At 52.2% G+C, this 27,553-nt stretch overlaps 2 protein-coding genes across 7 annotated transcripts in view; one reads left to right on the forward strand and one right to left on the reverse strand.

Moving 5' to 3' along the window:
* The first annotated feature begins 32 nt into the window (after window positions 1-32).
* LOC135304536 (gap junction alpha-3 protein-like) lies at window positions 33-1,787 on the forward strand. The gene has a single exon (XM_064427041.1). The coding sequence runs from the start codon at window positions 526-528 to the stop codon at window positions 1,564-1,566; it is 1,041 nt and encodes a 346-aa protein (XP_064283111.1). The 5' UTR covers window positions 33-525; the 3' UTR covers window positions 1,567-1,787.
* A 340-nt stretch (window positions 1,788-2,127) lies between these two features.
* The window catches only part of ZMYM3 (zinc finger MYM-type containing 3), a 32,647-nt gene continuing 7,221 nt past the window's right edge, over window positions 2,128-27,553 (reverse strand). For 4 of the 6 annotated variants that reach the window (XM_064427028.1, XM_064427027.1, XM_064427025.1 and 1 more), the window contains exons 2-25: window positions 23,896-24,786; window positions 23,189-23,232; window positions 22,733-22,805; window positions 21,646-21,937; window positions 21,050-21,227; window positions 20,494-20,706; window positions 19,738-19,888; window positions 19,082-19,197; window positions 15,518-15,604; window positions 15,036-15,186; window positions 14,281-14,453; window positions 13,688-13,853; window positions 9,953-10,011; window positions 9,227-9,395; window positions 8,515-8,630; window positions 8,185-8,359; window positions 7,501-7,647; window positions 6,655-6,758; window positions 6,093-6,261; window positions 5,820-5,971; window positions 5,256-5,370; window positions 4,104-4,358; window positions 3,902-4,019; window positions 2,128-3,490 (exon numbers count right to left, since the gene is read on the reverse strand). In XM_064427028.1, coding sequence (XP_064283098.1) covers window positions 3,292-3,490; window positions 3,902-4,019; window positions 4,104-4,358; window positions 5,256-5,370; window positions 5,820-5,971; window positions 6,093-6,261; window positions 6,655-6,758; window positions 7,501-7,647; window positions 8,185-8,359; window positions 8,515-8,630; window positions 9,227-9,395; window positions 9,953-10,011; window positions 13,688-13,853; window positions 14,281-14,453; window positions 15,036-15,186; window positions 15,518-15,604; window positions 19,082-19,197; window positions 19,738-19,888; window positions 20,494-20,706; window positions 21,050-21,227; window positions 21,646-21,937; window positions 22,733-22,805; window positions 23,189-23,232; window positions 23,896-24,772 — 4,299 coding nt within the window. In that variant the 5' untranslated portion in view covers window positions 24,773-24,786 and the 3' untranslated portion in view covers window positions 2,128-3,291. Of the gene's footprint in view, window positions 3,491-3,901; window positions 4,020-4,103; window positions 4,359-5,255; window positions 5,371-5,819; window positions 5,972-6,092; window positions 6,262-6,654; window positions 6,759-7,500; window positions 7,648-8,184; window positions 8,360-8,514; window positions 8,631-9,226; window positions 9,396-9,952; window positions 10,012-13,687; window positions 13,854-14,280; window positions 14,454-15,035; window positions 15,187-15,517; window positions 15,605-19,081; window positions 19,198-19,737; window positions 19,889-20,493; window positions 20,707-21,049; window positions 21,228-21,645; window positions 21,938-22,732; window positions 22,806-23,188; window positions 23,233-23,895; window positions 27,132-27,553 lie in introns of those variants that run through there. The other 2 variants (XM_064427026.1, XM_064427030.1) reach the window with 2 other exon arrangements.

The raw sequence follows: 27,553 nt of genomic DNA on the forward strand, positions 1-27,553 counted from the left end.
CCAGGGCTGAGCTGGGGCTGGGGCTGTGTTACCCTGACAGCCAGCAGCAGCCAGTGACCCCTGGGTGGCATTGATCAGTGTCCAAGGGCTTGCGCTCCCCCAGCACCAGCCCCTGCAGCCCCGAATATAATTAGAAAAGTGCCCAGACCAAAAATAGAGGGGAAAAGTTTCCCCAGTGGCTGTTTGATGTGCCAGTCACAATGAAAGCCAATGGGGCACGCAGCTGCCTCATGTCCCCATAACCCCATGCCTGCTGTTGGGTGACCGGACAGACGGAGCAGGCAGACCTGTCCGCGCCCCACGGAGGAGTGGGCACCAGCTGGGAAGGGGCCTGGCAGCATCCCCCACACCCCAGTGACCAGAGCAGGCGGCGTGGGAGCTCTGGGCTCTGCCCCACCACCGTCTACGGTGAGAGGTGCCCGTGCCGGATCGCCACCGCGGTTGTTCCCTGTGGTGCTCCCAGCTCTCTGCTGGAGGCCTTTGCTCCCCCTGCTCTCCTTGGGACAGGTGAGGGGGTCCCCTGGGATGCAGGATGGGGACACTCCAGGGACAGCCTTGCGCTGGGTCTGTGCACACCTGCTTGACCAGAGAGTGGGGTGGCATTTTGGCAGGTTGTGGGGCAGATGTGTCTGGAGGGTGGCTGTCTTGCAGGGCACCACAGCACGTGCCATGGGGGACTGGAGCCTGCTGGGCCGGCTGCTGGAGAATGCCCAGGAGCACTCCACGGTGGTGGGGAAGGTCTGGCTCACCGTCCTCTTCGTCTTCCGCATCCTGGTGCTGGGGGCAGCCGCGGAGCGGGTCTGGGGTGACGAGCTGTCTGGCTTCTCCTGTGACACGCAGCAGCCCGGCTGCCAAAATGCCTGCTATGACAGCACCTTCCCCATCTCCCACCTCCGCTTCTGGGTCCTGCAGATCATCTTTGTCTCCACCCCCAGCCTTGTGTATCTGGGGCACATCCTGCACCTGGTGCACCTGGAGGAGAAGGTACAGCAGCAGACGGCGGCGCGGGCCGGCAGCGGGGCCAGGCGGCAGCGCCCCAGGCAGCCCCAGCTCCCTGCAGGCAACACGAGGGCACGGGTGTGCATGAGGGGGGCCATCCTGAGGACATACATCTGCAACATCGTCTTCAAGGCTCTCCTGGAAGTGGGCTTCATTGTGGGCCAGTACGCCCTGTACGGGTTCCAGCTGAAGCCCCTCTACACCTGCAGCCGCTGGCCCTGCCCCAACACGGTCAACTGCTACATCTCCCGGCCCACTGAGAAGACCATCTTCATCCTCTTCATGCTGGGGGTGGCCTGCGTCTCCCTGCTGCTCAACCTGGTGGAGATCTACCACCTGGCTCTCACCAAGTGCCGTCGGGGGCCAGGCCCCAAGTCCCGCATCCTGACCGCTGCGGGTGGGCCTGCGGGGCCTGGCAGCACCTATGTCACTCTGCCCAGGGGTGGCAGCCCCCTGGCTGCTGGCAGACCCCCCCCTGGGCTGGCACCGCTGAAGAAGGCAGGTGCATGGCTAGGGGTGGCTGCTGGGTCCCACAGGGACGTGCGAACGGCAGACCTGGCAGTGTAAATGTGGCCTGCTGGGATGGGCAGGGATGGGCAATGCGTGGGTGGGCACAGTGGTGGTTGTGTCCCCAGTCTCTGCCAGGCCCAAGGCATGGACCCCATGGCCAGCATGAGAGCTGGGGACAGCTCTGGGGACACTGCTCAGCTGCTCCTGGCACCCCTGGGAGCAGCAGGGCTGAGAGTAGAGCATGGAAGGGGGAGAAAATAAACACTTACTGCACCTCACTTGACTCCTGCTCTGCTCACAGGCACTGTGGCATTGCTCTCCAGCTGCTCCATCCTACAGCCACGCTGCATGGCCAGGACAGGGCCACTGCTGCTTGGGTGGGGCTGCAGCACTGTGGGCCCAGGGCAGGGACAGGCAGGGCATGCCATGCTGGCACCAGTGGACACTAGGGCAGAGGCCATCACCACATGCCAGAGCTGGCAGGACAGCAGGGCCCAGGCAAGGTAGAAGTGCAGGCAGCACAGGCTGGGATGGACGGGAGCAAGGTGCACAGCAGCACAGGGACACCAGCCCTGCTCTCCTACAATGCTCACCCTGCCCAGGGGAACAACCAGGGGCTACCAGTTGTTCACATCTTTATTTGAAATGAATGGTTTCCAGAGACAGGGTTAGTCCTACTGCCCTGGCATCACTACAACAAGACTGGTGAGCAGCTCACTCTCCACATGGACACAGAGAACAGATGGCCCCAGGCCAGGGCTCAGAACAATATATACAGGCTCAACAGGAGACCCATGTACAGCTCAAGAAAACCGACCAGAACACGAGAAGGGGCAGGAGGCAGCACAGAGTGGCACAGCTGAAGCTGGACTTGCCCTGGGCAGGGTGGTGGCAGCCTGTGGCTGTGGGAGGGAGGGGGAGGCCAGGCAGGGCTCCCTGCTTCTGCCAGCAAATGCCTGGGCCCCTGGCTGGAGCAGAGTTTTCTACTGATGGCACCTTGCACAGGGGAGGGTCCTTACACCAAGACAGGGAACAGTGGGGAGAGAGGGGCAGCACTAGTACAGACCCATCTCCATCAGTTTTCAGCAGAGTCAGAAAACATTGACCAAAGAGAGGGAGGCATCCTGGCTGTACACAAGGGAGGTATCCCTGTGGCAAGGGCAGATCTCTGCCCATGAATTCCAGTGCCAGCTCTATCTACTCCCTGCAGCCAACCCAAATCTCTCCCATCCTGGGACAGAAGTTCTCCCCCTGACCCAACAGCTCTCAGGCTGCCTGTGGCCCATGCCCACTGGCTTGAAAAGACAATCCTGCCCCAGCAGCAGAGTTACTGTTCCTGCCTTGATACCTCCAGCCTTGTGAGAGAATGCTAAAGGAAGAGGGAAGTAAAAGCTTTGGGGGCCACTGGTCCAATGTGTTTTGTGCAATTCCTGCCCTGGGGCACAGGGAGAGAGGGGTAGTGGCAGGGCTGGGGGTAGAGGAAGGACAGGGCTGGGCAAGGGGAGCTGCACCAGGGACTCTGCCACTCCTGTGCCACGGGAACGGACCCTGGGGAAGATGGCTCACCCAGCAGCCAAAACGAGACAGAGCTGAGTGTGGGGCCATGGACGTAGGGGATGCCTGTAACGAGCAGGATGGGAGGTCCAAGTCTGGTAACGATGCAGGGACAGCACTGCTGCAGCACCATCCCTTCCTATGCTGCATGGCCCCTGCCCTGCAATGGCAAGCAGCAAGATGAGGTGTCCAGGGCTGGAGCGCAGCCAGTCCAGCAGCACCTCTGCCTTAGTCCACGTCATCCTCCAGGCTGCTGAGGCGACTGTGCTCCTCGTAGATCTCCCTGACGGCCAGGATGCGGTTCAGCATGCTCTCCAGCATGCTGCGGTCCATGGGGATCACCGAGTACCAGAGCGGGGACTCGGCGATGCACGACCGCTCGGGCTGCAGGTAGAACACGTCGCTGCGGTTCCGCAGGCTCTCGGGGCTGTGGAGAGAGGGAGGGTGAGACCCGGGCTACCAGCCTCAGGAGCTCAGACAGCCCACCCTGATGTCCTGTTTAGCAAGGGGTGTTCACAGCTTGTCACAGCCTCTCGTCATTCAGTAGGATAAGGACACAAACTCAGCCTACAGCTCCTTGCTCAAGGCCAAAACCCCTTACCACCCAAGCACTGGACTCTTACTGCACATTCCTGCCAGTCTCCAGAAGGGCAGGAAGTGGAAGAGGCCAGAGAGAAGCATTCTCTCAAACTTGGTCAAGTGAAGCAGCAGAGAGCCTGGGCAAGACTGCATGCTCATGTACAAATGTCTGCAGAGCAGCAGTCACTCCACAGGGTTCCATCAAAACTAAGAAGTGACCCCAAAATAGCACATGCCTCTTCTCCAGAAAAAGCCTCACCATTTGGAGAGATAAAACTCATAAAACTTGACTGGGCATCGCAGGGGGTTCATCCTGTTCTCCCGCTGCTCCAGCATCGGTACCTCCTCCTCACGCTTCCGTTTTCCAGAGCCGCCATCTGCAGAGAGGGACAGAGCTGGATCATGGCTGGATCCTGATGGGGGATGCAGGGGGAGGAACAGAGCTGCTCCCCCAGACCCACCTCGGCTTTTCTTCTGCTTGGCAGGAGCGTAGTAGCGGATGCTCACCACCTTTGTCATGCCACGGGCTGTGGTGCACTTGCGGGACTGGCGCACCACGTTGGTGAAGGAGAGCTGCATGTGCTCCTCCGCCGTCTGCAGCCCAAAGAACTTCGTGTTGAAGAACATGAGGGTGTTGAGAAGCACAAAGGGTGAGTAAACACCCAGCTGTTTGCACTCCCAGAGGTGCTCCTCCTCGACACGGGAGAAAACTGTGTCTGCAACACACAGAGGGAGAAGCAGGTCACATCAGCAGTGGCTTTGTGGCAATCCCTTCACCCTGCCCAGGAAAGCTCACTGCAAAAGATTGATGCTTCACAGCATCTCTTTTTCCATAAGGTTGTTTCTCCTGAGCCATGAGCAGAGCTAGAGCTCTGCCCAGCCATAAGCCTCCCCAGATCACAGCCAAACCACAGGTGAGAACCCAAATCAATCCTAACTGCTCATCACTACAGATGGCCAAAAAGTGAACTCCAGGTCAGTGCTCCACCACACTCAGTGAGATTAAGGAAAAGCAGCAGGCAGGAGAGATCTGGCCAGCTCCTGCCTAGATACACAGATCTGGAGTCAAATGGCTCTGCCTGGGATAGCCAATCTGCAGAGATGAGGCTGGATCCATGAAATAACTACTGACAAGACACAGCAGGGAAGGCAGCCCAGATCATAGCACCATGAAAAGCCTCTGCAGAGCTCTAGGTTAGCCTGTTCACAAGGCAGCAGCACAGCAACCTTGGCCAAGGCCTAGCACCATGTGCAGGGCTCACTCATGTGCTGGGAACACAAACACATGCACCAGTGTGCCTCCTGGCTTGGCATCCTCCTTGCTAAAGGGGGGAGACATCACTGTGAAGTGTTGTAAAGATTCAAATTGCCCCAGGATACAAAGCACACGTGCTCTGCTCCCAGCTACCCTGACTGTGGGCAACAGAAGCTGCTGAAGCATAAACCACGCTGGCTCTGCAGTTGGCTTGGGTCAGTATGACCTCAACACACAGCAGGACTGTGCTGCCTATGCCAAGGTTGAAGCTGGGGGAGAACAATCAGGCTAGAGGATCCAAGGCTACAAGCACAAACTGGATACATGTGGGGGGTGAAGGGACTCTGAAGACACGTACTATTTGGTAAGATTGTGGGTTGCCAGCCACTCAGGGATTTGTTCAGCTCCTGCACGAAGGTCAGGTAGTAAAGGTCTGTAAATATATTCACCATACGATTGTTCTCGAGCAGGTACTAGAAAGGACAGAACACACAGTCAAGAGAAACACAGCAGCACCTGGAATGCAAACCCTCCCCAGAGAGCCCAGAGCACATATGCAGAGCACCCCTCCTTGCACCACCAGAGCTGCTGGGCAGACACTTCTGAGAGCTGCAAGGAAAGTCCTAGGGCATGACAAAGCAGAGTTGGTGCTAAAGAAGGGCCTGAGTTTGGGGACAGCCCCCAGCCCTCCTCAGAGATGTGCAAGAATGGTACAAGGCTGGGGAACAGATGCCACCTACTCTCTGAGCTTGGGAACAAAGACCAAACCGTGTGGGATGCTGTCCTGGCACGAGACACCAAAGGAGAGTCCAGCCAGCCTCTCTGGGTCCCCAGAAGGCAGAATGAAGGGTACAAGCTCCCCTCACCAGACCTGAACCCCCAGTCTGGCTGCAGAGGACGAGGGCAGCCAGGCCTCCCTCACCTGCTGGATGCCAAGGCAGAGGTAATAGATGCTGTCTGGTTCATAGCGCTCCCCATTGGGCCGGGTTATCTCCTTCACAAACTGGGCCAGGCCGTAGTTGAGCTCAGCTGCTGAGCAGGCTAGGATGTCTTCCTTGATCCTCATGGGCTTGGCTGCAGAGACAAGCACAGCAACCTCAGACAACAGCCCACAAGGTCAGGAACACCTCAACACCCCAAGGTCCAGCTTCTGGGAGGTTTCTACCACTCTGCAGCATCCCGACAAGGCACTTACGGCCAAAGCGTAGCTCCTCTCCCTTGCTGGTTTCTCCCCCTGCATACTTGGCTTGTACCCAGGACTTCCAGGCATTCACACCATATGAGTAGTTGAGCACGGTACAGCTGGGCTGGCTGCTCATCGAGTCCCGGGAACAGCTTTCAGAGAGCACCAGGCGCTTCTGCCCCTGCAGAGAGGTGTTCTGTGAGACTGGGCACCTACCTGGGACAGGTGCAGTAGTCCTGGCCACCCCTCACATCTGTCAGCTCCCTACAGTGTGCCATGGCAGCAGGCACTGTTCTGCTGGCAGCCAAGCCAACAAAGCTCATCAGTTATGAGGGTCACAGGCACGAAAAAGACCAGCTGTCACATGACTTGTAGCATTCAAAGCTCCTCCAAAGTGACAAGCAAGTATTTTCATTCAAGGAGTGGCCTTCAGGCCAACCATGCCCTAAAAGGCCAGGGCACAACCTCCCCAGCACACCAAAGACTCTGGTACACTTCACCTCCTACATCCCAGGTGGCAGCTCCCACTCCAAACCAAAGGGCTTTAAGCAGGCAGCAGCCACAGAGAACTCACCTTCCGGACAGCTCGAGGCAGATCTTGCTCTGTGGACACATCATCTGGTCCCACCAGCCCACAGTCAAAGAGGAAATCCACACTGGGGTTGATGTCCAGAGGGTCTGAAAGGAAACACAGGCAGAAGGGTTCAGCTGAGACTTCTCATCCTGGCCCCTGTGCTGGTCTGATTTTTACAGCAAAATGAAGAGGGAACACTTCACATCCTCTACCACTGCCTGGCATGAACTTTTAGCCACAGCCCAACAAAAAAAATATGGCTCCACCAGACAATGCTAAAATTTCTCAGAATGACCAGAACCCCCCATTTTCCTTTCTGACAGTTTTTTGCCTGTTTATTTTTTAAACCTGAGGAACATTCCTCATTCCCTGGTGCCAGGCCAGTAACTGTGGACAGACTGGCACAGGCACCTCGATTCTGTTGTTTGCTGCTAGCATCCTGCCTCAGCATTGCTGTGCTCCTGCAAGTCCCTGCCTCTTCTTCCACCTTCTGTGAACAGCTACTCAGCAATTTTGCCATTTCTGAGATGCCATGCCTTGTCCAGGTTTCTCATCTAGCTGGATCCTCTGGAATCATCACTCATAAACACATCAGTGCTGCTGCCCTGCTGTTCAAACCAGCTTCTCATTCCCCCTTCTCTGGGTCTCATGTTCACAACAGGTAAGTTTAGTCTGGACAAACATACACTCCTTCAGAAGTGGTGGTCCCCCCAGCCCTGCTGCCAGCAGTCACGGCAGGGCTCTCACACCAGCTCAGTCAGAGGGCACAGGGAGGTAAGTGCTCACAGCTGAGGGCAGTGGGAGGACCCTCACCAGCCCTGCACACCTGTGTCACCCAGCTCTTACTCTTAGGGAAGTCAGCCTCTAGGTCCTGGCCTGGCTCATCGAGGACATTTGCCATCTTGACAGCCATAGCCAACACATCGTCCCGCGCTGGTCCGAACAGATCACAGTCCTCCAGGAGACCCTCTGCACTCTGGTTACTCACCAGGTCTGAAAGGAAAAAGTTCATGAGAAACCCAGCTTTCTTGAAAGACTTTTGTCTGTTTTCCCTGTGACAGCTGGAAAATGAAGTCAGAATCTGGGTGCTCAGAGCAGCCCCATGACACTTGAGCTGTCCAGCTTTCCCTGGACAGCAAGACACTGGACAGTTGTTGTCTGCCCAGCCACAACCCCCATCACTGCCATTTGTAGGAATGCAGCCCCCAGGTAAAAAAACCTGCAAGACGAGGGCTGCCTGCAGCTACCTTTTGTAGCATGGAAGCTGCTTTAGGGAAGAATCTGAACTGCCACCTGAATAAACTAAGAGAGCTGCACATGTGCCACAAGACTGGCACCCCCAAAAGGGACAGTGGCAGACACTGCTCCCTGCTGCAGCTCTTCCCTTCTGGTACCTCTTTAGCAGAAGTTAAGGACTTGGTCTTCCATGCTTCCTTTTCAAAGGCTTTGGGAGAGCCACAATCCCATCAAGTGTTTTAGCTCCCCCTTGATCCCAGCTGTTGGACCAGGCCAAGCCATGGCAGAACCTACCACACAAGTCTGAGGAGGCTTTGTCCAGTTCCTCAGCCTCTGCAATCATCTCAGCCATGGCCAGGATGTCAGCCTCTAGGGGATTGGAGGGGATCTTCACCTTCAGTTCCTCAATGGTCTCCACGATCTTCTCTGTGCTCTCCAGTGTGGTGGGCAGGAACATTGGCACAGGCACCTGTGGACAGCAGCACACCAGGCAGAAAACCGACACTCAGTAGACTGACATAAAAGCAGAGGCAGGAGCAGAGCATGAAGAGAGAAGCAGGGAGACTTGAGCAAGGCAGGATCACAGCAGCAGGAGAACACGAGCAGGTGAGGCGTGTTGCTTACCGGGACAGGCATGGAGAAAGGCACAGGTACTTTCTGGCAGTACATATGCATAGGCACAGGCACGAAGATCGGGACGGGGATTGGCAACACAACCAGCTGGGGCTTCCAGTCAGCCTCTGACAAGAGCAGAAATACATCAGTGACCTTAATCCCTGAAGTTCCTGCACCCAGCTCTGCTGCATGCTGCCATGCCCCCAGCCATCCAGCACCACAGCCCTTCCAGCCACCAGCTTCTAGGACTCAGGGGCAGAGCTGCAATAGCAGCAAGTCAAGGCCAGCAACAAGAGAGGCTTGCCTTAGCCAGAAATACAAATCCTGCTCTTACATAGCTCTGTTAAGAGGTCTAGCTGCCTTACATATGCTGCAGGCATGACCATGACACATGACCAACAGGAACTAGAGTGGAACCTGTTAGCAGACAGCCCTCAGACAAGATAATGATCTCCTGAGGAACAGGAGCTGTCCCACAAGGTAGGATCATGCTACAGAGCTCTCTGCATCTCTTGTTTTGCTGGTGATGGAAATGGGCTCCCTACCCCCACCCTGCCATGTGTGCCCTGCACCTGCCCAGAGACTCCTCAGCATGGTGCCATCACCCAGCCTGCTCTGTGCAGCATTTCAGGCTGGGTTCACAGTTAGTCTGGAGCAGGAATATGCCACTTGCCTTTCCAAAATGCCCCTGTAATCCTACAGTTAAATCTTGCTTTCCTACCTGTCTGACATCCTTTGGACTTCATTTCAAACTTGCAGGAGACACCCCGGTTCTGCATCAGTGGTTTACACATGGCAGCTTTGTTTTTCCGAGGGGTGGCTGGAACCAGAGGTGGGGCAGGAGGTGGCACAGCTGGAGAGGTTTGGGCTGAGGAGGCCTTTGCTGACAGCTGGGGAAATGCAGAAAGCAGGAGGTTGGTGTCTACCTAAGGCAGCACAATCTCTTCCCTACTACAGGTGCAGGTGGAATGACTCCCAAAGCACCTGCTGGAGCTTGGCAGCCTGCAACACATGGACACTCCCATGGTCAGGCCATGATGAAGGACAGCCAAGCTGTTCCTGGCAGGCAGCAAGCCTGTGTGCTGCCTCTGCTGTGCCAGGAGTCCAGCAAAGGTGGCTCCTGTCCCATGGGGTAGAGGGAAACAGTGGGACAGCAACTATACCCAGGCCCAGGAAAGCACTGTGCAAAGAGAAGCCAGTGCCACAGTGTCAGGATATTCTGGAGCTCATCACTGATTCCTGGGGAACAGTTATTCTTCCCCCTTGCAAGAGATATGTTGATGCTGCCTTCCTAGGCAGCATCCCCCACTTTTCATCCCCCACTACCCAGACATCTCAAAATGCATTGGTTATAGAAGAAGGAAATCTCCCTGAGCAATGGCAGAATTGTCCTCTCTTTAGGGACAGCCCCTTTGTCTTGCAAACTCCTACCTCCAATGGGTCTTACCATGTTAGTTTCTGCCTTCTGTGTGGAAGGGACAGCTGGTTTTGGTTCTGAAGTCTGACCTGTAAGAGAAAGTAACAACTATTAAGTTAAAGAGCTCCTAGGCCAACATGTCCCACTGCTGGGACTGGAGGTGCAAGCAGCCAGAGAGCAGGGACAGGCTCCCCAGAAACTGCTCCTGGCCACTCCAGGAACAGTTAATGTTTCCACAATCTCTAGCCCTAGCACCTCAGAAGACACTAAAACTCCAAAATCAAGTTATTCTCATGTGATTTTGTGCTCCCTTACAGTCCACCCCTTCCCCATCACAGCAGGTCAGGAGAAATCCCAGCCCCTTGTAGAGAGAGGAATCCAGGGCTCTAATCCCAGCTCTGCCTAGTGGCTTGCTGTACCGAGCCATGGCCCCTCCCTGTGCCTCCATATCCCTGCAACAAATATCTTGGCAAAGTGCTTCGAGATCCCTAGGAAGAAGGTGACAGAGCTAGTAGCAGCATTGTGAGAAATCCCAGAAAGCAGAGAGACAGCTTTGCCCCAGCCCTAGGGATGCAGTCCATTCCCCTAAGGAAAGAGAGGATCACCTGCAGGTGAGAGGCACGTGTGGCAGAGCTGGTCTTGGGTGGTGACACTATCACCCTGCCTAGGATGAGAATTCCAGCTCATGTGCTCTGCAGAAAACCTGCACCCACCTCAAAGGCTGGTGAGCTAACAGAGCACCTTCATCCCAGTCTCCCGTGATCCTTGGTTACCTACCAGGGATCTTTGACTGGCAAAAAGAATTGCCTTCTACTGGTGAGCCATGCATGGAGGAGACCCCTGCAAGGACAGCAGCAGGTCCCAGCACCCAAAGGCAGTGGCGGGTCCATTCACAACTCCTGTACACAGACAGGTCCTTCAGGAAAGATCCAGATTCCTAAAAGTCCAACACAGGGACATTCACACTGTGAAGACTTCCTCTGACCTGAAGAAATTCAGGATAATTCTTGTACAATTTGAGGCCTATAAGGCTCCACTTGCTGACCACCACAGGGGGCAACAGATAAATCCCAGCTGGACGAAGCTCCCTAGTCTGCAGCTAAGCATTCAGCCATAGGATCTGCAGCAGTCTCAGGGGCCAAGAACTCACCCTGACAACCCAAAGCAGATGGGCAGGAAGGAAACACCAATGGCCTGAATGAGAAAAGACAAGCTATGGCTTATGAGCAGAATTTCTACTGCAGCAGAATCTAAAGCAAACAGGATTGCCCCACTGGTCAATGATTTAGGACTAAAGAAAACAAGATTCTCCTGCCATGTGCTATGTGTCCAGGCTTCCAGGAAAGCTGCAGTTTGTTCTTTAGTCTCATCCCAAAACCAACAAGGAGCTACCAACGCACTGCCTGTAACAACTGTGACTTCTACCCTCTCCAGCTGGACAGCCCAGTGCAGAGCCAGCTCCTTTTGGAAGCCTTTGGGCACAGTTTTGAAGCAATGCTCCTCAATCCCACACTATATGAACTGTTCCCAGCAAGGGAACATCTGCTTGTATGATCAGCTACAAGAACTCTCAAGGATCACCAGACTGGTAGCAGCCACTGGATCACAGGAATTAATGGTTTTAGGCAATCACTGGCTGCAAGAGAGTAAGCAAGAATAAAAGCTCTGTCCAAGATGAACCTGAAATCCAGGTAGTCCCTTGCAAGCTGGCAACACAGCTGTCAGGTCCACAGGAGACCATGCAGAAGCTGGTCCTCCCAAAAACCCTGCACAGCACAGCACAGCTGGAAAGCTCTCTGTGTAAGTGGGTCCTGGCTTCAGCATCCTTTGCAAACTCAGCAGTATGCCACAGTCCTGGGGCAAGGATGTCCACAGCTGTCCCACATCTGGCAGGGGACTGGTGTGGCAGAGCATACAGAGGGCCCAGTGCCACCAGCAGCATCCACTAAGCACAGGAGCTGCTGGGGCAGCCTGGAACTCGTGCTCAGCTGGGCACTGATGACTGGTGACAGGCTTTTCCTGGGCTCCCTTTAGTCCTTACAGGTTGCATGGAGATGCAGCTGTGGCACAGTGAAGAGTGATGCCCCACACACCAAGCAGCAGAGTTCTGGGGGGCCTCCAGAGATGTGGTGGAGGTCTGAGACTCTCATGGTTGGTGGTGCTGAAGGTACTTCTCAGTCTTGTGATCCATGGCTCCGTGAGACAACGGCTGAACAGTGTGAAACATGCTTCCCTCTGCAGGCAGAGCCTGCCCACTGTGCCTGTCCCAAAAGCCGTGTTACAGATCTCTCAAAAGCAACATGCTTTGACAGCAGAAGACAAATGGAACAGCACGGCTAGGGCTGTGGAATCACTTGGTGAGCTACAGGAAGCAGCATGTCACACACCTCTTCCTCCCTTGGGCAGCAGAGCACAGTAAATCAAGCAGAATTCCCATGGGCACCCTTGTCCCAGCAGAAACCAACAGTTCCTTTTCCAGGTCATTCCAGTGTGCTGCCACTTGAGCTGTCACCTCACACAGCCTGTTAGGGAGCATGGCTCTTGGAAGGCAGGTTGGGCTTCCCCTAGCTGGGGGAACCTGCTGCTTCTGGCAGAGCAACTCTGCTTTGCTGCCTAAGCAGCAACAGCATCTGGAGCTTCCCTTGTCCTATGATCATTGCACTACAGCCAGGGGAGGAACCTCAAGAGTCTGGAGATGGAGGATGAGGTCTCTCATGCGAAGGTCCTTGTCTTGGTTTCCCCTCCTTGGCACATCCTAGCCAGGGTTTTACAAGTCATGAAATCCCAGAGAGGCCAGCAAAGGCCTGAACCTGTGATGCAGGTATGATTTGAAGCTTGTTGCACTGAATCAAGTCCCACTGTAAGCTGCAAGCACTTTAACTATATCCCCCAGGTCACCCAGGAGATCGTGGCCTACAAAGACCAAGCAGAATGAGACTGCAGGTGTCCGAGGGCCAGGTGGTGTCTTGTCACTGTCACTAGGAGCACCTTCCATCCTGAGGGATCCCAAAGCACTTTGCAATCTTCCATAAGGAATTGGCTTGAGTTAATGATAGGAAATGGGGCAACAGGCAGTGAAAATCTCCTCTCCAGCTGGTACTCCATGGATGCAGAATGGGGTTATCTGGGACACAGGGTTGGCAACTCCCCAAAGCTGCAGTGAACTTTGGGTAAGTGGTAGGACTCCAACCTAACATTGCAAGACACAGTGCCTCCAGCAGCTCAGTGCTCCCTCAAGACCGTTCTAGGTTCAGCTCTGGCTGAAGGAGAGCCCACCTACAGCATCACCAGCACCACTTCCTGCAGCACCCTTCTTTGTCCTTGAATGTTTCCCATCCAAGCACTGACCTGGCCCAATCCAGATTAGTTTATGAGATCTGAGAAGGTCACAGCTCGGAGGTGGTGTGAGGCTGCAGGTGGATTGTCATGCCAAACCACGCTGTCCCCTAACCCTGTAAATCGAGCTCTCCGCTGGCAACTTGAGGATGTTAAATCCCTGAGTATCCTCGCTAAGAGTGTGAGCTACAGGCAGCACGCTGGCACCGGCTCCTCCCGTCTGGGCCCTGTGTGTCATAGAACCATAGATGTTAGAGATGGAGAAGCCCATTAGGTCCCACTCCGTCCTTTCCCCCCCAGGGGCCAGTGCAGGATTGTTCCCTAGCGTCTCCTCCAGTCCCAGGCAGGCAGCTTCCACCCCCTGCTGTTGAGTCTTCCCTGTGTCTCTCAGACTGAGCTATGCAGGTTCCCTCCCTCCCTCCTACTCACTGTTCAGCAGGCTCTCGGGCCCCTTCTGCGTGTCCAGGTTGGGCTGGTTCTGTTGATTGTAAAATCGCAGCAGACACTGCTGGTTGCAGAAGTGTTTGATTTGCCCCCGCCAGTGGATGGTTTCCAGCAGCTTCCCCTGACGCTTGCAGGCATGGCACCGAGCTGCCTAAAGCCCGCATCAGCAGGAGAGAAACAACGAGTAACTAACCACACCCCCTCCGAGTGCAACACAACTCTCCAGTGAAAGGTGCACATCGCAAGGTGCAGTGAGCTTCCCCACAGCAGTGCCCTGCCAGTGCCAGCCAGGGACTCCAGCGGTGCGAACTTCTCCCAGCAGCACTGGCCGCGGATCCAGCACTGTGAGCTTCCTCAGTGCAGTGCTCTGTCTGGCAGGATCAGCTGGGGACTCCAGCTACGTGAGCTTCCCCGTAGCAGTGTCCCGTCATTGCCAGGCAGGACTCCAGCAGTGCCAGGTTCTCCGCAGCAGTGCCAGCCAGACTCCAGCAGTGCGAACTTCCTCAGTGCAATGCCCACTTATCTGGGTGCCGTGCCCACCACAGCACTTAGCACAAGCTGCCAGTGCCAATACTGACCTTGAAGTACCAGAGCAAGTATTTGCTTTTGCAGTCTTCACTACAGAAGTCCCAGGTGCTGCCCTCCAGCTGCTCGGTGACCGCCCGCTGGCAGGTCTGAGAACAGTAGGTGCAGGTGATGCAGCACAGGCCCAGGTTCTTGGTGAAATCCTGTTTGTAAAGAAGCACACACCCTGCGGAGAAACAATAGGAGTGAAACCTTCCCAGGATGAACTGGGGGGCCTCCCTGACCCAAACATGACCAGAATCCAGGTCTGCGGAGACAACAGAGCACACGCAACACACTGTAGGGAACAATCCAGCACTGGCCCCTAGGGCTGGGATAAGATGGGACCTCACGGGGACTTGCCATCTCTCACCTCCATGCTTCTAGGAAGAGTCTGACTCCAACCTCCTGTGTGCAGGAACCCAGCAGGCAGGGCAAGGCCAGGTCAGGCCAGCCCAGACGCAAGAGCGTAGAAGTGCATGATGACAGGAGGAGCGGAGCTGCCACCTGCTGTCTCCCCAGCCCCCAGAGAGAGAAAAGCTGTGAGAAGGCCCTCCCCAAGGACACAATGAACGGTAAAGATCTTGCCCTAGGGCCTGGCTGGACAGCAAGCCATCCCCACAACAGTCCTCCCTTCACTGCATGGCAAGGCTCTTGCCCCAGGGCCTGGCTAAGACAATCTCCCCTCTGTTCCTCTCCATGCTCTCTTCTCCTCCCCCAGCATGGGCTGGCATGGGGGCTCTGCCTCTCCCACGCCTTCCCCAAGTACCTTCGCTGCAGAAGTTCTTCTCCACTCCAGAGAAACGGATCTTCTCATGCAGCAGCTTCTCCTGCTTGCAGTGTTCACACTGAGACACCACCCCACGCAGCCGCTTGAAGTCCTCGCAGCAGTCCTTGCAGCAGAACTGATACACCTTGTCCTGCCAAAGAGACCACAGCCAGGTCAGCCAGGCTGGCAGAAGGTTCCCACACTTCTCAGGGAAGCCAGAGAAAGGCTACAGGGCTGAGTTAAGTCCCCAGCTCTCCTGGCACAGGATTTGGCAGGAGTGGTCTCCTCCCTCCTGCCCTTCTGACATCCAGCTGAACACCAGGAGTGCAGCCCTCACACAGTCTCCAGGCACATGTCTGCAGCTAAGGCATTCAGAGGCCTGGCAGAGGAGGAGCTCTGCTTAGAGCAGGGAGAGGAAGTACCCCAGAGGTTCTCAGCAGTGTTGGCCTCCACCTCAGCATCCCCCTGGGGGAAGTCCTCACCTGCCAGTCCAGGATCTCCGGCTTCCCGCTGAACAGATTGTGACAGTAATGGCAGTTGAGGTGGATCCCACCTTCCGGGCTGGTGCGCTGCAGGAGACAGAGACAGCTCATGGGGGGAGAGCAGCTGGAGGGCAGCAGGCACCTGCCTCACACTGCCACCACTGCCACCTCCTTCATGGCCTGCAGCCGGCCTGGCCCCTCAGACCTGCTGCCACCGTGGGGACTCGGTCAGTCCATCACATCTTGTCTCAAGCTCCTGGAGAGATGATTCTTGAGAGCAATTTCACTTTGCTTCCACTGTGCTGGGTCCAGCTCTTCTCAGGAAGGCAAGCTTTCAGACTGCCATGCTACTGCATTTGAAAACTTAAATGATGAGGGCTCTGTTACCTCTTCTGAGGATTTCTCTAAAAGTTCTTGAAGCACAGGTGCCTGATTTCTATTTTCAAGAAAATGCAACTGAAGAATTCAAGCAGCCTCTCATCCCATTTTCTGCTAGATTAATCTGCTAGATTAAACAGCAATTGGTGTCCTGTCCACAACACATTTAGCATTCGGTGCCTTATCCACAAGGATATATTTATTAATAAAGTCATTCCTGGTTTTCTTTCTGATAACTTCAGATAAGATGTTCTGCAAGTGCCTCAGCACAATTATTTTTAATTTTTGGGGTTTTCTTCAGAATACTTCCCATTTTTCTTCAGCATTGAAAATGAAGTGGACATTGGAGAACATCCTTCCTACGTGTGCATCATTCTAGGCAGCTCTTTTGCTCCCTGGTCCTCAAACATTAACTCTGTGTTTGCCTGCTTTTACTTACAATAAATTAATCCTTCCCTGTATGGCTGTAAACTGAGATGCTCATACTGAATAGGTTATCTGCTGTAATTCCATGGCCTTTTCAAAATCCTTACTTTCCAGGATTTGCATCTCCACACTACCTGAGTAAGGCTGACACAGCATCTTGCACTGAAACTGAATTTAAGCACACTTTAAAGGAGGAACCAGCCTTGTCAATCAATCAAATTGCTTTGCTTTCTGTGACTACCCTGAATGCAGCATGGACTAACACTTCACCAGTTTTTGTTTCATTTGCTAAATTTCATCATGCTTACTTTGACTTTATTGCCAAATGATCAATGAAGGTGTTGAAGTCCTTGGGCTTAACACTGATCCCCAAGAAGCCATTTTGTAACAGTCTCTTCAGTGTTTTTTCTTTGACAAGTGTGTTCTGAGATCTGCCAACAAGACAGTTCCTAACCCAGGTGATGCATGGGTTTACTCATATGTTTACAATGCTGATTTTCTATGGTAATAATTCAAGTTAGATGAATTAATTAAGTCCCAGTTGGGAAAAGGAGAAATGTTGCAACCATTTCTAAAATGGGTAGAAAGGAGGACCCTGGAAACAACTGAACTGTGCAGTGCCTGTGAAGATCATGGAACAGATCTTTCTAGAAGCTGTGCTGAGGCACATGGAGCACAGGAGGTGCCAACACAGCCAGCACAGGGCACCAAGGGCAAGTCCTGCCTGACCAACCTGGCTGTCTCCTCAATGGAGTGACTACATCAGCAGAGAAGCAAAGAGCTATGGGTGTGATCTCTCTGGACTTCTGCAAAGCCTTTGGCATAGTTCCCCACAACATCCTCCTCTCTAAACTGGAGAAAGATGATTTGATGGCTGGACTCCTTGGTGGATGAGGAATTTGGTTGGGTGTTTGCAGGCAGAAGGTAGTGGCCAAAAGTTCAATGTCCAGATGGACATCAGTGACAAGTGCTGACCCTCAGGGACCTGTTTCATGTCCTCATCAAGGACACAGTGGATTGAGAGCACCCTCAGCAGGTTTGCAGATGACACCAAGCTGAGTCATTCATTGAAGTGCCTGAGGGACACAGGGACACCCACAGGGACCTGGACAAGCCCCAGCAGTGGCCTGTGGGAATCCCATGAGGTTCAACAAGGCCAAGTACAAAGTGCTGCACCTGGGACAGAGCAACCCCAGTATTGACCCAGGATGGGGATGAGCAGATGGAGAGCAGCCCTGCAGAGAAGGACTCGGGGATGCTGGGGGATGGAGGCTGGATATGAGCTGGCAACATGAGCTCACAGCCCAGAAAGGCAAGAGTGTCCTGGGCTGCCCAAAAAGCAGCATCACCAGCAGGTCAAGGGAGAGGATTCTGCTCCTCTGCTCTACTCTGGTCAGACTCCACCTGCAGTGCTGCCTCCAGCTCTGGGGTCCCCAGCACAGGAAGGACATGGAGCTGTTGGAGTGAGTCCACAGGAGGGCCATAAAAATGACCAGAGGGTTGGAACAGTTCTCCTGTCAAGAAAGGCTGAGAGTTGGGATAATTCAGCTTGGAGATGGCTCTGGGGAGACCTTCTTGTGGCCTTTCAGTACTTAAAATGGGGCTTGTAAGTAAGATGGGAACACACATTTTAGCAGATCCTGTTACAATAGGACAAGGGGTAATAGTTTTAGCCTAAAAGAGAGCATATTGAGATGAGCTATTTTTCTTTCCTATGTGGGTGGTGAAACACTGGCACAGGTAGGTGCCCTAACCCTGGAAATATTCAAGATCAGATTAGACAGGGCTCTGAACAACCTGATCTTACTGAAGATGTCCCTGCTCACTGCAGGGGAGGCTGGCCCAGATGACATTTAAAGGTCCCTTTCAACCCAAACTGTTCTATGATTCTAGTCTTATGAAGTCTACAATGCTAAAAGCTCTATAGCTACACTACTCAGTGAAGGATTACATCAAGGATTCATAAAAAACCCCAAACAAACAAAAAGAAACCCACCAAAAACCCCCAACCAACCAAATGCCTCCCCCACTGCCAAATAAAAAGCCCCAAACAAACCAAATCTCAAAAAGAAATGTTGCACCTGTGGGTAACTAACTCTTACCTCTAGATTCTCTATGTTTTCTCAGGTGCCCAAGACATGTCCTGGCCTGAGTTTCTCAGGTCTTCCTGGCTGTTACCTTGTTCTTTGACAACTGTACAAAACTAATATTCTTGAAATTGCCTATGAATACCAGACATCTTACATACGCTGAAACTTAACATCAGAAGATTAAAAATCACCAGTCAAGCCTTTGAGGATTATTATTAAAATTATTAAAGAGGTATCCAGGCCTGCTAGTTGTAAATTCTTAGACAATACGTCCTGGAAGACTTATGTTTCTCAGTGACACCTGGTGAGAGGGCAGCTCTGCCCCTTTCCACTCAGCTATCAGGGGTGCACTTGTGCTTTGCTGCCTTACCTGTGCACTCATAAGGCCACTCTACCTCAAAGCACTCATGCAGCACAGCTCTGCACTGCCCTCCTGCTGGGCATAACCTGACAGACAGAGTGAATCACAGCCCAGCTTATCCCAATAGAGGATGGGGAGATAGGGCCAAGACTGGGATTTGAGCAATCACAGTCACTGCCACTCCTGTGCTCCAGAAGAGACTTTCTTAGGAGCCCTCCCTGAGGAGCTCAGGGAAGGTGGAGCCTCTGCTTAATGTGAAAGAAGGTAAGAGCTCCATGGCCCAGCCCAGCATGAAGGACATTTCAGTACCTGGAATTTGGTCCAGCAGCTGGGGCTGCAGAACTGGTAGACAACCCGGTCTGTCTTGTTGTAATAGCAGGGTTCAGATAAACTCTTTCTGCAGAAGCTGCAGGGTCTGGGGGGACCTGATGAAACAGATAGGAATTGTGAGGGCAGCAGCACAGGATGTGGGACTGGATTCTGAGGATGGCATGCAAACTACTCACTCATCTTCAGTCTGACAAGCTATTACCACAAAGCAAGGGACAAGAACAGCAGGAAACTAAGAGCACCAGATTCTGCTAGGACAGAAATGTTAAACAGATGGAGAGCAGAGTGGGTCACAGAAGTGATGCTGGCTCTATAGAAATTTGGACAAAACAGGTTGCAATACCTGTCCCACTCCTGGACACCCCAGTCCACCATGTAATGGGAAGGGCAATGCCAGCACAATCCAGCACCACAACTGCTCCCTGCATTCATTCTCAAGAACAGCAATGTACACTACCCTCTGTATTAAGATGTCTACATGCTGCAAGGGTTCCTCCCTCTGCATTTCCACTTGTCTCACTGGACTCTTCCCCCAGGCTTTTACCTTCTTTTCAGTCCCATCCACAAGCAATAAACAATACCAAGGAAGGAATTAAGTGGAAAGGTGATGATTCCCTCTACCCAGGTGCTCTTACCAACTAAGCCTGACTGCTTCACTTTGTGGGAGGTAGTGCAGCAGATGGAGCAGAACAGGCCCATCTTGCCACTGCGATCCACGTTGGGCAGCATGTCAAAGTTCTTGCACAGCGTCTTGCACCACATGCAGGGGTAGACCCGAGTGTTCTTCTGCAAACACAGAGCAGAACAGAGCTTCCAGGAGACCATCACAGCTGGCAAGGTCCAGCTACCACATCCCACCCCACTGCTGTATCTACTACAGGAGTGCTCTCCTACAGTGACCACCTGATGCCAGGGACAGGCTTACAGTCTGCAGATTCAGGTGGTGGTAGCAAAAAAGCTGCCTTTGGCACTTTAACTCCTCATTTCAAGGGTAGCCTGGCAGGAATACGGAGTTTGGCAACCACTTTCAACACAGTTAAGTGCAAACTGCTCAGGCGACAGAGGAACATACCCAGCCCATCTTTAGGGAGACATCCAGAAGCCAGTCCATGCTAACTGCATATACTACTGTCACTCTACCACTAGTTCATGGACTTTCTGACCCATGCTTGGGTCCATAGTGGATCCCATGCAGATAAAATAAATTCTGTTTGCCTGCTTCAGAGTTTCCCCACAGCAATCTTGTATCTGCTTTGTCAGCAATCAAAGACCAAGGGGATTCCAGTCACTTCCAGTCACCTGCTATATAATACAATGCCCTGTGCCACACCAAGCAAAGTTGCTGTGTGCCCACAGAGACCCCCCCACCCCAGGCAGCTGCCCCCACCCACCTTCTTGTAACTGTTGAGACACGCAGAGTTGCAAAAGCGTTTTTGCTGGCCTTCATGGAAGAGGTACTCCAGGGGCAAGCCCTTGTTGTAGATATAAAGTCCACAGTTGTCACAGCAGTTCGTTTTCAGCCCCTTGGTGGCCCGGAACTTGGTGAAGCAGGCGTCACTGCAGATGCGGTGAACCACGTTCCCATTGCTGACCTCGTGCTGGATCTGCAGAGACATCACTGCTGTCACTCCCCAGACCACCACGGGCCTCCTCCCAATGCAGCTGTACCAATACAAGCATAGCCCTTGGGACAACAGGCACTAAAGCTCTGGGAAGTGCCATACTGGAAGCTGGTGTGGACTCGTGGTGGACTCCCATGCCAAAAGCAGAGGAGCAACTGGGAGAGCAGAGTGGCAGGAAGCAGTGAGCCTCAGGGCAAAGAAAAGCTTGAGAGTGAGGCCTCACACCACAGGAAAACCTGGCAAATGCCCTGGTTTTGGCCAAGACTAAGTGCTGCAAGTCCTAAGCACTTCCTCCAGGACATGGGAAGACAAGGGATTCGTTTACCTCGCCAGGTTTGTGGCAAACACTGCAGCGGCTGGTGTCCGAGGCATCTGCAGACTGAGGTGCTGGTCTGTGCTGCTGGGCCTCGTAGAGGGAAAGGCAGACAGAGGTGCAGAACTCATGGAAAGAGCCACCTGAACCAATCTGGGCAACCACAGAGTCCTTGGTGTTCCAGATCTCCCTGGGGATCAGGAGGGGATGGGTTAGTGCAGGGACATGTGTGTCCTGCCACAAAGGGACAGGATGGCTCACTGCAATGCACAGGACTTTCTGGTGTCCCAAAAAGTTGGCAAGAACTGTCTCACAGCAGCTTCTGTCCTGGCCCAGGGGGAGGTGTCTGAAGACAAAGCATGCAGGAGGTTGTTTTGAGGGGAGGCTGGAATATGGGGCACTAAGTCTGGGGACAGGGAGGGAAAGCAAGAATATGAAGGGGATGTAAGGAGCATGGGATAGGCAGTGTGTGAAAGAAGACATGGGCAGTGGGCAGGAGTGATGTGGCTGAACGAGGGCCATAGGAAGGGGACTGGCAGGAGAGCTGTGGAGCAGGTGAGTGGGGTCACAAGCACGGGAGCGCTGAGGAAAGGGGAATGAACACACACTTTTTGCAGAAGGTGCATATCTTCTTGCCAGGCGGTTTTTTTGAGAAGGTGGTGAGACAGGAGCTGGAGCAGAAGAGCTGAGGAAGCCCTTTTCGCTGGTAGGCAGTCTGGCCCTTCTGCAGGGGGGTCCTGCAGTTGGCACACGTCATCTTGGTGAAGGTGGAGCGGGCGGCTCGCTGCGCCATCTGCGCGCGCAGCGACATCCGAGTGGAGCGCCGCGTACGGAAAGGGACGAAATCCTCGTCGTTGGGATCATCCACCATCGCATCAGAGTCTTCATCAGACACTGGAACTGCAGAGCAGCAGAGGAAGATCAGAAACCCCTCATTAGGAAGTGAGAAATTTTGCCGTGAGACACATGCTGGGATTTTCTGAGTCACCTTTCTAGAGTCCCTCTACGTACTTTGTTCCTATCTGGGTGGAATGATAAAGGGATCCTTAAAAGAAATTCTGTTGTAACTGGAGATGAATCAAGAGGTGTTTAAACAAACCAGGCTTAAATACAATTTCTGTCTAGGAAGTCATGATATGCCAAGGTTGAGCAGATGCCCAAAGTGTGAACATCGACCCTGTAAGAACTGTTAGACTGGAAAGGGAATGTGCTGATCACCAGATTCTAGCACAGGCAGGCAATAAAGGAGCAACACACAAATACTAGGGAATGGCAGGGTGACATTAAATATCTCAAAGAACAGACACTTCATGTACTTCTCCAGGAAAATCTCCAAAATGCCACCTGCATTCAGACAGCCTGCTCTCATAGAGAGAAAGGAAGAAAGTTCCTGTGTGAGGAGATGGAAGATGGATTTCCTGGGAACACCCCCCAATCTCATCCTGTTACTTAGTGCTTGGTGCCCACATACCACTGTAAAAATACTACAACGCTCCCTGTTTTGACCTAAGTGCCCTGGGAAAGCAAGGCAAATATCCCAGGATGAAGACTTGTGGACCTGTTCTGTGTAGAAGGGAAGTCTGCACGGAAGTTCCAGAGTTCCCACTGTATTCACACCATGAACTACCTGCCCACAATGGATCTGGGCCATTCTCCCTGGCTGAAAACAGGGACTGGCCAACCCCAGTTACTCACTGCTCTCTGAGGAGTTCACAGTCTCAGTCCTGACAGTTTCTGATCTTCTGGGTCGTTCACTTCTTTTCTGCTCCTAGAAGACATTCAGAAAATAGTCAGGCTAACTAGCAGCTACCATGGACCCAGATTATGGTGAAGTTCCAAATTCTGGGATTTGGTTTCCCAGTACTTAGGCTGAAAATTGATAAAACTCCATGGACACCTGATCAGAGCTGGCAAGACAGAGGAGAGAGGGGAGTAGGCTTTTGAGAATGACATTTCAGGTGAGGGTAGCAGGGACACACTGAAGCTGCATTACAGCATAGTGGCAGTGCACAGGGATCATTCTGTCACAGGAGTCATGCAAACTCCTTTCCAGAAGGCTGACAAGACAGCCAGTGTCCCTCACAGAGTCTGACAACAGCCAGCCATGCTCTATGCTCCTGTACCATACATACTTGACTGCATTCTCCTCACCTTCTCAGCTGGTGGCTCGCTTCCCTTCCCAGACAGGCTTTCTCCTGGAACAGAAGCACAGAAGAAGTTTGCATCTAGCATCTTGCTTTTCTCCAACACCTGTGCTGTTCTCCAAATGCAGCCACCCTTTGGGTCAGTCAGCACATGAAGCCTCAGCCTGTCCTGGCTATCAAGTACAGCTCTGGTGGTGGAAGGCTCCTAAACCCACCACCTGTAGCTGCAGATCAAACACACAGACTGGGAGGAGCCCTGTAAGGGGGAGACCTCCTTGCATGAGGGAGGCAGGCTGGGTGGGCAGTTACTGCTTCTGACCAAGACTGAGCATCTCCTGGGGATGGCCAGCCTGGGCAGAGGAACTTTGCCTATTGGAAACACCTGCTGGTGACCCTCAGTTCTAGCAAAGACTCCAGCCCAGAAGAGAGTGAGCTAAGCTGATGTGCAGCCACAGCTTTACTGGGGAAGCCCCTTACTTCCACAAGCACCAAAAATCAGTTAAAGCCATGAAAGCCAGATCAAGAGCTTGTGCACACCAGAACATTATTCCCTTTACAAAAGAGGCTTTGACCAAATCTAGACCATCAGAAGAGTTGGCTACTTCCATAGCAGGGGATGAGCTGCAATGCAGAGCAGACCCCAGCTTCAGCAGTGTGCAGCTGGATGACCTCCTGAGCAAAAGGAAGCCAGGTTCTGCTGAGCCAACAACTTACCTGCTGGTGGTAAGGCTTCCTGTGCTTTGAGTACACTGTTTTCTTTATGTGAGTTCTTCCCACTATCATCCCCTTCCTCTGCCCGGTTTTTCTCCACAGGCTCAGGGGGCAAAGCTGCAGTTCTGCTGTCTGGGCTCAGTCGCACCTCTGCCTCCCCTGCCAGCCCTTCCCTCTGCACAGGTGAGCTTTTCCTTGGTGCCTTCAACTTCATCTTCTTTGTTTGTTTAAGACTGATTTGGGGTGGGGGCACTGTGGGATTTGAGGACTGTGCTGTGGTTTCTTCCTTGGCCGGGGCACTGCTGAGATCCCTGGAATCAGGGACAGGTTGTTGGGGTGATCCAGGAGCATTGTCACCAGACAGTGCAGGAATAGCAGCAGCACCATCTTCCTTTACATCCCCAGAAAAATTTTTTGGTGCATCCTCCCCTTCTTTCCCTGTTTCTGGACCAATGCCTTCTCTAGATAAGGCAGAGGAGTCTGCCGGTCCACCTTCCACGTCCTGGGAAGGTTGTGCCTTACACAGCCCATCCAGACCCTCTGGTTTATCCACCAAGTCAGAGGTTTTACCCAAATCATCTAAGACACCAGGTTTCTCCAGCTTATCCAAGACACCAGGTTTATCTAGAACACAGTCATTTGATTTATTTAGTTCAGACTCGCTGTCTGCTTTCACTACAAGGTCCAAGTCCTCATCTGCAGTCATCTGTTTGGATTGATCCCAGCCAGGGGGCTGAACAACTGAAACTTCCTGGGTGGAAGCTGTTTGGGAGCCCAGGAGATCTTCACCAAACTCCATGTCAGCAGGGAGATCACCAATGAGCGGTTTGTCAGGCAAGGACAGGGGGTCCAAGGATCCTGAAAATTCACTGGAATCCATTTAGAAGATGGCAACTGGAAATGAGAGAGAGACTCGCAAGTTAATGAAAAGCAGTCTAACATAGAACATGAACTGTCCACTCTTCTGAACACTGCTGGAGTAAAACAAGGCCCAGGAATGCTGCCAGGCCATAACCAGGACACCAGACACCAGCAGGTGAATCACCTCTACTTGGGAGGGTACAAAAGTCAGCAGCAGGATGCAGTAGTTTGGTATCACAGACCTTTGGGAACTCTACAGCCCTCACACACCTCACCACAGCACAGCAAAGAAACTTGCTTATGCTAAACGACACACTGGGGCATCAGAAATAGCTCGAGCACCAATTCAGGAGGCTCCACACCAATGTTCTGTGGTAATATCACCAGCCCTGTCTTCTTCTCTATCCAAATAATCTGGTCTGTTCTTTCTCCTGGTCTGTTCTTATGGAGCTAGCACATTTTTAATTTTTAAAATATCTTTTTTTCTCTTAAACATAGAGGCAGAAATAACTGCCTTCAAACCCTGAAGTGTGAGTCTTAACAAGACAGAGGATGACAACATGCATTAATCTTGTCAGAGGACAGATGTAAACAATGTTACAGTATAACTACAGCTACTGCATAACCCCAAAAATACCTAGGCTAATATTCAGACATGGAACAATTGGAAAAGCTTAAGTTAGAACTAGGAGGAGTTCTGGAGAGTGGCAAGAAGAAAGGTGGTAAAGCTCTGATGTTAAAAGCAGTCATAAGAAGAACAAGTAGCAAGATAGAACAAGCAATGCAGAGTCAGGAAAAAAACCCAGTGTGACTTTGCAGGGCACAAACAGTGACTGGAACAGGAAGGTGTGATGCAGACTGAACCTCAGGGGGAAAGTTACAGACCAGCTCCTCATGGCTGACATCATCATAAGACAGAAAGGTCAAGACTTCGAGATGAGGCAAGTAATATGGCCTAAAACTGAATTACACCCCCACAAGGAGCTAATGGTTGACAAACCCAAAGAGGGAAAGGGAGAAGGAGCTGGAGTCTGCAAGTGGGAAGGCAGTGTAAGACTTGAAGTAACATTGTGTCCCCAAGCAGGCTCTAAATACACACTACAAAAAAGCTACTAGAATCAAATTATATGGCAACAACCTAGCCCTTCCTATCAGAGTAATTCCAATTCTAAATTTAGCACTGTTTTAAGCCCTGAATGAGAAGACACAGTACTTTTGTTTATTTGGGCTTACTGCAGGCATAACTCATCCATATCAATGAAGGAGGAAGCCTGATACAATTTCATTGATGATGGCTGTTTAACTCTTTTTTCATATCCTTCCCTCTGAAAGGACAAGCAAATTTTCACTCACAAATATTTGGTCAGAACTAAACAGAACATACTTGGACAGAGAAGGCAGCCAGCTTCTGAAACTTAGACAAGCAGGAATTTAATTAAATCATATCCAACAACTGGATTTCAAAGCCACCCCCTCCTTATTTTATCTAAATACACAGTAATGTTTTCTGTTTCCTGGTGGCAGATAAAGCACTGTTCCCACAAACCCAATCAGAAACTAAAGCAAATGTAATCTTTAGAAATGCTCAGCAAGATTCATCCCCAAAGACTTTGGTGTTTCTGTTCACTCTTAGTTACAACACAAGACAAAACTTTTAGAATAAGCCAATTCCAGAGCAATGCAGGGTCTAATACATATTTTAGGTTAAATGACAGAAAGAAGAAAAATGTGAAATAGAAACAGACATCTGAAAGAAAGGTCCTAAGGATTTGAAGCAGATGAGAACCCCTCCAAGATAATAAACATGGTTTTTTCGTTCTGCTCAAGATATCCCTCACCCAGTTTCACAGACAGACAGACAGCTGACCCTACAATAATAAGCAAAAAACCCTCAAGGCATCCAGATGAAGAAGGAAAATTTATTTATAGGTATACTTAACAGAGCTAACATACCCCTCAGAATGACCTCAGACACTTTGCACAAGTTTGCCATGAACCACTAAGGTCACACTCCTAAAGTAATTCCCACTTCCAGCTGGCCTAGTCTTTGCTCGGTAGAAATAGACCCTGGAAACATCTGGAGCATAAGAAATCCATTTGGGCATTCCCTCCCAGAGCATAATGCAAGCAACCATCTACAAACTTGTCCTGTAACTCATGTTACAAGTGGGCCAAAGGCATCTGGTTTAACAGTGTCCACTGCTTTCAAACTTTGGGTGATACAATGCAAGACAAAACTCTGACTTATTGGCAATGTCCTTGACCAACAGAAAAGCCTGAAAGAGAAGAAGTATTCTGCAGACTAAGGCAACTCCAAACTATCATGCTGTGGCTGGAACAGACCCCTCTGCAGAGGCAAGGCTGCAGTAAGAGCACTCACTCACACGCTCTGTTTGGAAACACAGCCCCTGTGCTCAAGGTCCTGTCCCCTCTCATCAGCTCTGTCTGAATCTTCCCAGCAGAACAGCTCACACCTTCTGCAGAAGGAACCAAAGCTTCTTCTTAGGCTGTGCAAAGCTAAGGACTGCTGCAGTCAGTCCAGTGAAAGGACCATGTATTCAAATATCCTGTTCCTATTCACACCAAGAATGGATACCTGGGGAGAGAGTATAAGAAACACAACTAACAGGATGTTCCTCTTCAGCACATCCCCCAGTCACGGACTCAGTGTGAAAGAATCACTTGGCTTGAGCTGCACTGACAATGTCCCTGTTAAGAGTCTGTACTGGGCAAATCCTCTGTGAATCTGCCTAATCTCACATTGAACCAATTTATACTTTGGACCTCCTAAAATTCCAGT

The sequence above is a fragment of the Passer domesticus genome, chromosome 7 (genome assembly GCF_036417665.1).
Source record: "Passer domesticus isolate bPasDom1 chromosome 7, bPasDom1.hap1, whole genome shotgun sequence".
Classification (NCBI taxonomy): Eukaryota; Metazoa; Chordata; class Aves; order Passeriformes; family Passeridae; genus Passer; species Passer domesticus.

What these genes read in the sequence shown, in the direction of transcription:
- LOC135304536 (XM_064427041.1), top strand. Translation starts at nt 526, where the DNA reads ATGCAGGATGGGGACACTCCAGGGACAGCCTTGCGCTGGGTCTGTGCA.